Source organism: Mustela nigripes, chromosome 12 (assembly GCF_022355385.1).
Source record: "Mustela nigripes isolate SB6536 chromosome 12, MUSNIG.SB6536, whole genome shotgun sequence".
In the NCBI taxonomy this organism is placed as follows: domain Eukaryota; kingdom Metazoa; phylum Chordata; class Mammalia; order Carnivora; family Mustelidae; genus Mustela; species Mustela nigripes.
Genome location: NC_081568.1, coordinates 156,571,436 through 156,582,268, shown reverse-complemented (window position 1 = coordinate 156,582,268; position 10,833 = coordinate 156,571,436). Strand labels below are relative to the sequence as shown.

The window sequence follows — 10,833 nt, the reverse complement described above, 5'->3', positions numbered from 1 at the left end:
GTTGAGGACTGGAGGTCTTTTGATAATGGAGCAACTTTATCTGAATCCTCCAGTTTCTGCCCTTGGCCCAGATCCTACCACTCGAGAGACATGTCTCCTCTTTGAGGCTCTTGGCTTTGGACTGACAACCATCCTTCCATGGACTGCCTTGTGTAGTCTCCTCTCCCCTTATCTCCTGAGACAGGGCCTTGTTACTCCCAGTTAGTGTGTTCAGTTCTGTTGACCACACCCTGTAGGAAGCACTTGGCCTATATTTTTATTCCTGTTGCAACTGCTAAATAAGTGTGTTGCTATTTTGACAAAGAGCAATAGGAGAACTCCAGAAACTGGAAAACTCAGCTGCTCCTCTCTCCAAACACCACCAGAAGACTTTTTCTATGCCTCACTTGGGACTTACAGAGAATTAAATTGATTCCTAGGAAACCTAGAGCCAGACTTGGCCAGGTGAGTGTCTTCTATTTTAAGGGCTTTCATGTATATCTCTACTTTCTACACACTGTGCCTACTTGTCAGTGACAGGGAGACTCCAGGAACTTTCACCAAAGAAAGACAAGCATCCAACAGGATTAGAGTATCAACTAACACACCTCTCCATGCTTTACATAAATGCCAAATCTTCAAAGCTCTGCTGGATGATATCCCCCAGAGCGGCAGATGAGTCTCAGATTATGGGCACTTGAAATTTAATTCACCATAAAAAAGTTTTGGTATGTCTTTGGCTCAGGCTATCAGTCAAGGCACCCTGAGGCTCATCTCCCCCACTTCATCTGCAAAGGTTTCTTTGGGAACAATAGGGACAAGGGGCTTGAAGGGGTGGACATTTATAGTTCTGACCATGGATTCACTGACTCAAAGGTGTGGTTCCTTTCCCAGCATGCCTCATGTTCATGTTTGAACAGAGAGAAATCGGGAAATACTCTTACACCATTCAGTGGGGAGACAGAGCCCATTCACTGGAGGATGTGTCTGAGTCACTCTGTGGACAGATGAGGATAAGAGAAATTATATCTGAGAATAGATTCTAAACAGGGCAGGTGGAGGCCGCTGTCTCTCCATCAGTAGGATGAATACCTTATGTGTGGGTGACAGGGGCCAAGAGAGTTAAAAGTGAGACCTTTCCCTCCCCCAGCCAAGTTTCTTTAACTTCCATTAGCCTGCTGGTGCTGCCTGTCCTCCCACCAAGACAAACAGACAAACAGAGAACTAGAAAGACAGATAGAGAGACTGGCAGAGACAGAAATTACCTCAGCCTCTGATGTGTAGGGCTCAGGCCTCTCTTTTCCCACAGGCATGGCAAACACACACGGTCGAGTCATCTTTCCACCCAGCTGCTCCATCATCATAATCGTCCTGCAGCTCCTGTCCTGCAGCATCCCTGCAAACGGTAGGAGAGCTCCCCTCACCCCATGCTAGGAGGATGACCCCTTATGGAAAAGAATGCCAGAGGGAGCTGGCTGGCACCTACCCACAACAGCTGTCAGCCAGGGATCCAAGCAGTCCTTCCCAGAAAACCCTAAGTCTGGGTGGGAGGGCCCTTGTCTCCTCAGACCCAGCCTAACTAGGGCTCTCTGATCTAATCTCATAAGGGAAAGCTGATTTCTCCATCATTGGACCTAAAATACCTGTTCTGGCAGTGCTGGGCGAAAATGTGGAGCTACCATGTCGTCTGTCCCTCAATATCAGTGCCGAGGACATGGAGCTTCGGTGGTACAGGAATCAGCCATCCCAAGTCGTGCACCTGCACAAGAATGGGACAGACATGAAGGAAGAACAGATGAGAGAGTACCAGGGAAGGACCACTTTCCTGAGTGCTGGGCTGGACCAGGGAAAAGCCACAGTGAAGATCCACAACATGACAGTTTTTGATAATGGAACATTCCACTGCAACTTCAAAGATGGCAACATGTCTGCAGAGACCAGGCTGTGGCTGATGGTGGCAGGTAAGGGTGAGCTACTGGGGTTTATTGTCTCCCCAAGTCCCCTCCCCCAAACCTGATGCCCAATGCAGATCATCCCACTGTAGCTCAAGCCTGAGCACATCCCACAAAAGCACTAATATGTTTGCACCAGGGGCAGTGATTCCTGGGAAGTCCAGTTCAGGACACCCTTTTCTCTCCGTTTTCTAAGCCAATCCAGAAAGAGGGAAGCAGAGGTAGAGAGGGAAGGACAGAGGCAGAAGGAGGGACAGAGACACAGGGAGGAAAAGACACTAATTTTGCTGTATAGAAGGGTTTTTGAATTCTTGGTCCTTTTTTGTTTTGTCCTGTGCATTCTGGGAGCAAGGGTAACATACTGCATATAAATATTACACAGAGTAAGTAGTCTGTGAAAAAATCCCAATCTCTGCTGGAATTCTCAATATCTGTACTTTTCTGATGAAAGCACTGGTGGTTGTGTAGACTGCAAGAGGCATCTCTTCCCACAGGTCTGGGCGGGATGCCCAGAATCCAAGTGCAAGCTGTCCAAGGTGAAATTGTCTGGGCACAGTGTACCTCAGAAGGCTGGTTCCCAGAGCCCCGGGCAGAATGGAGAAATTTCAGAGGACAGCCCCTACCTTCCATGACCCACCTCTCAGCCTCGCCAACAACAGGTCTCTTCACGGTGGTGTCCAATGTGACCATCCAGGATGGGGATGTTCAGAACTTCTCCTGCTGCATCTCCAGTCCCCTCCTCCAGAAGAAGATGGTCAACTACCACTTGCTCCGTGAGTGTTCTGTTCTGTTCAGGCCTCAAAAGCTCTGAGCATCCCAGACAATAAGTACTTAATATTGAAATCCTTGCACAGTAATGGGACATTTTTCTTATGAGGAGAATGTTTATGATCTACTGTCTTACAGTTTCCAAGTATACAACAATACAGTGCTATTAACTATAGTTTCCATGCTGTTCATCACCTCCCCAGAACTCATTCATCTCATAACTAGGAGTTCATATCCTTTGCCCCTCTTCATCTATTACACCCAGTCCCATCTCCATCATCTGGAAACCACCAATCTGCTCTCTGCATCTATGAGCTGGGCTTTCTGGTTTTCTGGGGGTTTGTGGGGTTTTTTTCTTGTTTTGTTTCATTTTAAATTTCATATATACATGAGATCATACAGCATTTTTCCCTGATTACCTTCACTTACCAACATGTCCACAAGGTATCCATCCATCCATGTTTTTGAAAATGGTCTGATTTCCTTCTTGCTTATAGAAAATACTATCCATTGTATAAATATATTTTTTTTCTTTACCATTCATCCATCAATCGACACTTGAGCTGTTTCCATATCTTGGCTACTGTAAATAACAGTGAGGTGACCATAAGGGGACATGTTATTTTTTGGAGCTAATATTTTTATATCTTACTTTTTGTATAAGTACCCAGAAGCTGGGGTTGATGCATTGTGTGGTAGTTCTACTTTTAATTTTCTGAAGAACATTCACCCTGCTCTTCACAGTGGCTGCACCAATAGCTCCTTTCTCATTAGTGCTAAATGGTATTCCATTGTCTGGATGGATCACAGCCTATTTATGCCTTCATCTTCTGACAGACAGCTTGGAGGTTTTTAAGTTTCACTCTGCATATAATTTTCATTTCTAAACAACCTCAAGCTTACAGAAAATTTACAAGAATGACATGCAGAATTTTGTACAGACCACCCAGTGTTTAACATTCTGCCATTTGTCCATCATCTCTCTCCTGTTCATCTGTCCTGATTTGTCTGTATAAACACCCACGTATGTTTTCTGAGTCATTTCAGGTTAGTTCCAAGGATCATGTCCCTGACCTACAAACCCTTTCATGTGTGTGTCCTCAGAACACAGGTGCTCTCCTTCCCTGATATTCTTGCCTCTCTGTACTCTCTTTCAGCTCAATTGTCCAGAAGTTCCCTGTCAAAGGAATGGAAGATAGTGCTGCCTCTGATCTTCACTCTGGCAGGGCTTATCACAGCTGGAGCCACCTGTCTCTACCAGAAATGTCAGAAAGACAGGAATGTGGGGCAACTGGAAGAAGAGAGACTGCATAGAGCAGAAGAGCAGCACTCTCAAGGTAAGCAGGTCCTGGTAGGATGGACATGTCCCTTTCCCCCAGGGCACAGGTGTGGAGCTCTGCATGAACTCTCCTGTGTGCACCCTCATGGTCAGGATAAATGGGAGAGACCAGCCCAGGACACACCTCAGGGACTCCCCACTTACCAAATGCTCAGTGAAATTCTCTGTCTCTGAGAGGTGTTCAGCTGCTCATCACTGGAGGACTTCTGGAAGGCTGGAGGATTTCCAACACAAAGACAGATCTGAGCTTGAACCTGGGAGTGTCTGTCAGTTGGGGATGAAGAGAGCATTCTGAGAAGTGCTCAAGTGATGCAGCAGGGTACCTGGCACCTGCCAGGGTCTCATTGTGGGTGCAGGGACTATCATCAATAAGCATTGTTGCACTCACGAATCCACTCCCCTCCCTGCCCCCTGTGTCCTTACCCATAGTCATCAGGCATGAGCCTGGGAACAGAGCACAGATGTCCCCATGACAGACATGGGAAAGCAGGGCTATCAGGATCTGCTCCACCAAAGCCTCCCCTAGGAAGAAAATGACCCAGATTATGGTTTTATTGGGCACTGAAGAATCTGTATTTCTTCATGCTTTCTAGATCACAGCTAGAACCCATTAAGTCCTCTTTTGACTTAGGTTCCCAGAAGCTGAGCTTTGGCCCCATTGAATCAGCACAGTCCCACAGTTTCACATCTTTCTCTCTCATTGCAGATTGGACAGAGGACAAGGTGATCTATGGTGAGGGCCATGTCAGGGGATGGAAACCTCTGCCCCCACATGTGTGTCTATGTGTGCATGTATGTGTGTGCTGTGTACACATGTACATTTACATGCACATATGTGTGTTGATCTGTGCACATATGCATGCATGCAGAGGCACTGCTTTGTGTGTGTGTGTGTGTGTGTGTGTGTGTGTGTGTGTGTGTGTGTTCCTTTTTATTCCACAGTGCAGATATGTGGAGCCCAATGCTGGTGAGTGGCAGCCACATGGCTCTAAACATCAATTTTCTGCTACCCTGAGAGACCTTAGCTCCTGTTTACTACCTGGGGAAGAGACAGACACGCAGAGCCTAGGCAGCAAGAAAGACAACTCTCCTGAGGCTTGGCCACTTTTGGGGGGATTGGGGGACACCAATCTGTTACCACAGAGATAGTAAAAACAGGGATTTTCTGCCCCAGGATACCATCTAGGTGGGAGGTATGGATGGAGAGGAGAGAATCTCGCCCCAGGACTGGGAGGGGCATAAATGCAGACAATGAACCAGGAACCTGAGAGGTGTCAGAGTACCTGGGGACACAAGCCTTAGCACAGCCACTTGTTGAGGGTCTAGGAGGGGACAGATAGAAACTGATCATCCTTTCAGTCATTCAGTTATTCATTCATGTAAAATAGTAGCCAGTTACCTCCTGTTCCAGCATCCATCCATCTATCAGTGATTGAAATGACTTCCTCCTGTCCTCAGGGGGCATAGAATTTATGTTGGGATGCAAGCCATCAGCCAGTGATGCTTCTTTAACCAAAACTGGAATAAAGCAGAGTAATATTATAGGAATGGACTAGAATACAATAATGAAGTTGGCCAGGAGAGCATTCATGTAGGATGTCCATGGCCCTGGGGATGGTGGGATGGTAACATCTAAATGAAGGGCTGGGAGACAGTGAGAACACAGCCCTGAGAGAATGAGCTGTGGACCCACAAACATGGCAGGGAGAATGTCATCTGTGGTGTGGGAAAGATGAACATGTGGAAGAGAATCCAATGGGGCAAGATTTGGGGATGCCCAGACCTGCAGAGTCTGGAAGGCTGAAGTAGGGGTCTGGGTGCAACAGGAGTGAGGGAGCTTAGACAGGGGAGAGGCATTGGTGGAGGAGAGGACAACCCTGAGATGTGCCCTGGAGCCACAACTAGCAGGGTCCAGCAGGGCAAGACAGAACAGGGAACCCAAGGTGACCTTTGGAGCCAATGTCCCTGGGCCCATGGTTGCTTCATCTAACAGAAGGCTAGGGGTCAAACAATACAGACTTGGGGTCAAACAATACTTTCACTTCAAAGAAGTGAAAATCATCTTGGACCCCTTAAGACTGAAACTTTATCAGACATCCAAATGGGGATGTCAGATAAATCTTTAGTTACACAAGTTTGGAACTCCCAGGAGAAATGTGGACTTGAGATAGGAATTTAAGGTCCTTGGCATATATCTGGCCTTGAAAACCAAGGTAGTGAACCAGAAAGTGCTCCATTTATCTGCACGTCCAAAATTATTCTTTAAATTTCTTTATTTGAAAAAGAAATATTTTGAAAAGGAAAAAAGGATAAGAAAGGTACAGGGCAAAGAAGACAGATTCAAGTCTAGCCTTGGAGAACCTGGTACTTGAAGGTCTGTTTGAGCAGATGTCTGGGCAGAGTTGTGGGAAGTCCAGGGGAAGCTTTTTCACTGAAATCCATGGATACAGTATAGTGAGTAAGCAGCTTGGGGCATACCATACAGTGAGGTGAGATCGGAAACATGACCCAGAAACATTGTCTAGTGTGGTGTGCAAGGAGAGGTGTCCCCTGTGGAGACAACTGGGACAAAAAATTCAAAGTTATAGTCTGTGCAGCTAAGCTATAAATTGCTAAGTGGGGAATCAAGCAGTGTGTTTTATTTCAGTTTGTTTTGGTTTTACTTTAAGGTCCTTTAAGGCAGCAGAACATGCCTGTTGCCTAAAAGGAATGATCTGGTATGAAGACACATGAAGCCAGCAGGGGGAACGAAAATGAACTAGAGAAAAATTTTTCAGGGAATATAGTCTGCAGCAGTGGATAGGATGGAACACAGATCTGCACTGGCAGCCAGGTGGGGTGGGGTGTTATGTCAGAGGTCATTATTGAGTAGTTTTGTATCAATGATAATTTTCTGGCTTTGATACTTTTACTGTGGGTTTTCCAAGATGTTTTCATAGACATATTGTTTATGCTATTTTTCGGCTTCTTTGTTAGTCTGGAACTTTTATTTAATGTGATTAATTTTTATTTAATGATGAGGAAATTTGGAATACCAGGAGCCAGGCTTATTGTTCAGCTAGGAAGTCAATGTTTGACCATTATGGAGATGTAACATCGGTGATCTCCATCCCCACAGCCCAAACTCTACAGGGAAAGAATTTGGGTGGGACAGAAGGTGGAGAATTCAGAAAGCAGCAATGAGAATTCTGGGGGGAAACAGTCAATCTTTGCTAGAAAGCGAAAGAGAACAGGGTTCTATCCAGAAAGAGGTAGAGACCAGAGAAGAAGCTGGGGTTCAAATAGGAGGAAAGCATGGGTCCTGTCCAGCTGATAGGGATGGAAGGTCAAGAAGCATGAGTGTCTGAGGCATCGAGGTATAGACTCAAGCAAACAACATAACTGGCTTTAGAATGAGTCAAGGTGGACACTGGCTAAAAGGTTTCTGTTATTGAGAAGATGCCTGCTGGGGCAGCCTGACGCCCAGCTGGTCCCCATACACCCTCTCTGCCTCTAATATGGAGCCCAAGTGTAGACAGACCCTCCCCCAGGTCACATGCTGGGGTTCTGAGGGCTCTGAGAGGGATAGGAGGGCAGGAGAGAAGGACTCTGTTTTGGAAGGTGTTCATCTTAGCTGAGGGGCTCTTAAGATGCCTCTTGGGCTTTTCCTTATGTGACTCCTCTGTTCTTGACCCCAGAGCTGTCCAATGGCACTTGCATCAATGCACGTGTGGCACCTTCTCCTGTTCCCCTGTGTCCTCCATGTCCTCTTATGTCTCTATCTCTGTTTCTCTGTCTCTGTCTCTCCATCATTCTCATTGTGTCTCTCTCTGTGTCTCTCTGTCTTTCTCTTTGTGTCTTTCTCTCTATCTCTCTGCCTCCCCATCTCTCTGTCTTTCTCTATCTCTATTTCTCTGCCTGTATCTCTATCTCTCTTTAGCTCTCCTTATCTATTTATCTCTCAGTCTCTGTATCTGTCTCTTTCCCTGTCTCTCTGTCTCTCTCTATTTCTCTCCATATGTCTCTGTATCTATCTATCTTTGTGTCTGTCTCTCTGTCTCTGTATCTCTCTGTATCTCTCTCCCCGTGTCTACCTGGGTTATTCTGTTTCTCTTTGTTCTCCTTGTCTCTCTATCTCTTTCTGTCTCCCTGTTTCTCTGTGTCTCTTCTATGTCTCTCTCTTCCTTTCTCTACCTCTGTCTCTGTTTTTCCCTATATTTCTGGGATACTGTCTCTATCTCTATCTCTCCCTTATGTCTCTCCGGCCTTTTCTCTGTCTCTCCTTGCTTCTCTCTCTCTCTCTCTCTCTCTCTCTCCCTGTCTCCCTCTTTCTCTCTCTTTCTCACACACACACACACACACACACACACACACACACGTGTGTTGAGGGACTGTGAACAGGGGGACAAGCAGACCTCAGAGGGTACCAGTCATGTCCCCTCATCGATAGCAATCTACCCCCTGGCTCCCACCTGGAGCTGCATCAGCTATGCTAGGATAACCGTTGCTCAGGGTCCTGGACAGAAGATGGGGGAGCCAAGGGACTCTCAGGGAGGCTGTGGTTTTGCCTCACTCAGAGGCCCTGTGGTGCCCTTCTTACAGGAGGGCAGGTTGGGGACACAAACCTCCAAGCCTAAACCTCTCCTCTTCCCACAGTGAGCCCATCCCTGGACCCTGACACCGCAAGCCCAAAACTCGCTCTGTCTGAGGATGGGAAGAGTGTGAGGCGGCTGTTCTTTGACCAGGAGCTGCCAGATGTCCCCAGCAGATTTGACCAGGACCCCTGTGTATTGGCACGGGAACAGTTCTCTGCTGGGAGGTATTATTGGGAGGTCCAGGTAGGACAGAGGAAGGCTTGGAATGTGGGTGTCTGTCTGGAGAGCTTGAATCGGAAGGGAAGGATCCCAAAGGCTCCCCAACATGGACTCTGGGCCCTGGAGCTCTACAAGAAGACATTCTGGGCCCTCGCTTTCCCAAGGGTCCGCCTGCACCCTTCAGGGCCCCTACATCAGGTGGGTATTCTCCTGGACTATGACACTGGCAGAGTCTCGTTCTACAACGTTGGCAATGGATCCCTCATCTACTCATTCTCTGGACTCTCCTTCTCAGAGCCCCTGAGGCCATTCTTCTGCCTCTGGACACACGACCCTAACCCTCTTACCATCTACTCAGAATGCCAGCCCCCTGAGGCCACGGGCCCTCCTCAGAGCCAAGTACAGGAGAGTGTGGGGACCCTCCTTCAACAAGACCCATGATCTCTTTGCTCTAGCCTGTCATAGACTTGGGGGAGACATGTCCATTCTACATGCCAGCTAGACCTATATAAAGGTACATCTTTCTGAGTTATATTGTCTTATCTTCATTTTCCTTCCCTGTGGAATACTGACAATATATTATGAGCTGAATCATACACTCTCAAATTACATTCTGAAGCCCCAACCCCACCCCAATCTCCAGATGGAGCTGTATTTGGAGATGGAGTCTTTACAGAAGTGGCTAAGGTAAAAACTGGTCACTAGGGTGGGCCCTGATCCTGCATGACTGGAATCCTTATCAGAAGAGGGGGTCAGAGGTGCTTGGGTGGCTCAGCCAGTTAAGCACCTGCCTTCACCTCGGGTCATGATCCCAAAGAAGTCTCACATCAAGCTCCTTGCTAAGCAGGAATGCCCCTTCTCCCTATGCTCTTGTCCCTGCTTTCTTTGTGTCTCTGTCAAATAAATAAACAAAAATCTAAAAAAAAAAAATAAGAAGAAGAAGAAGAAGACGAAGAAGAAGAAGAAGAGGATATCAAGGCACAGACACACACAGGTAGACAACTACATGAAGACGCAGTGGCGAGACTGCATGTACATGTCAGGGAGAGACATATCAGGAGGAACCAGCCACACCCACACCTGGATCTGGGACCTCCAATCCCCAGGACTGGGACACAATAAACGTGTGTTGTTTAAACTCCCAGCCTGTTATTTGTTACAGAGCCCAAGCTGACCAGGACACTATATCGTTATACACAGTGGGGTGCTTTTCTGAAATGTACTTGGGGTCAATTATAAAGCATTGAGCCCAGTACCAGACACAAAATATTTGCTCAGTAAATGCCGGCCTTTATTATCCTCTCCTTCCCTCTCTTTCCCATCCTTCTGCCCTTCCCTTTCTTCCCCTTTCCCTCACCATTGCTCCTTCCCCTCCTCCAATCCCTCCTTACTCTCCTCCTTCTTTCCCCATCCTCTCTGTCTCTCCCTCCTTCTCTCTCGACCTTGGCCTCTTCCCCTCTACCCTCCCCCATGCACTTTCCCCTCCTCCAACCCTTCCTTACCCTCCTACTTCTCTCCCCCATTCTCTCCTTACTCATGTCCCCTCCACCTACCTTCCCTTCCTACTCCCTTTATCCTCTCCCCTCTCCTGCCTTCCCACTCCTACCTAGTCACTCCTCCTTCTCCCTCCCCATCCCCCTTGCAACAGCCTGGAAATCTGATCTACCTTGGTACCCCTTTCCATCTCCCCCCGCCCCTGACCATGGCAAGTCAGTGCAGAGCTACATGGAAACCAATCCAAAGATTCCAGGATTTCCCTCGTCAGTCATGGAAGCAAATTAAAGTGAAAATATGACAGTCCAAACCCTCTGGAATGAGGGACCTAAGAAAAGTCCTAGAAGCAGCTCAAAACAAGAAGTCCTTAACCTACAAGGGCTGGAACATTAAACTGGCAGCAGACCAAATCAGGGAAAACTGGCAGGCCAGAAATGGTATGATATATTCAGGGCAATAAATGAAAAAAAAAAATGCAGCAAATATACTTTATCCAAGAGCTGTCATT

General features: G+C 47.2%; 1 protein-coding gene across 3 annotated transcripts; it reads left to right on the top strand.

Annotated features, from left to right (window-relative positions):
• The first annotated feature begins 249 nt into the window (after positions 1–249).
• LOC132027470 (butyrophilin-like protein 10) lies at positions 250–9,359 on the top strand. Of its 3 annotated transcripts, none has more exons than XM_059416311.1 (7): positions 250–444; positions 1,289–1,384; positions 1,587–1,940; positions 2,426–2,704; positions 3,857–4,036; positions 4,745–4,761; positions 8,674–8,759. In XM_059416311.1, exons 2-7 carry the CDS (start codon positions 1,291–1,293, stop codon positions 8,674–8,676), a joined length of 927 nt encoding a protein of 308 aa, XP_059272294.1. In that variant the 5' UTR covers positions 250–444; positions 1,289–1,290; the 3' UTR covers positions 8,677–8,759. The 3 variants fall into 3 exon arrangements, with proteins under 3 accessions (XP_059272294.1, XP_059272292.1, XP_059272291.1); XM_059416309.1 differs by having other exon boundaries at positions 251–444; positions 1,635–1,940; positions 4,745–4,771; positions 8,674–9,359; XM_059416308.1 differs by having other exon boundaries at positions 251–444; positions 4,745–4,771; positions 8,674–9,359.
• Positions 9,360–10,833: the final 1,474 nt, after the last annotated feature.

Bases quoted from the DNA above. Each gene is read 5' to 3' on its own strand.
- LOC132027470 (XM_059416308.1), top strand. From the start codon at position 1,291: ATGGCAAACACACACGGTCGAGTCATCTTTCCACCCAGCTGCTCCATC. The intron at 4,037-4,744 runs GTAAGCAGGTCC...CTCTCATTGCAG, and splicing joins AGAAGAGCAGCACTCTCAAG to ATTGGACAGAGGACAAGGTG. The intron at 4,772-8,673 runs GTGAGGGCCATG...CTCTTCCCACAG, and splicing joins AGAGGACAAGGTGATCTATG to TGAGCCCATCCCTGGACCCT.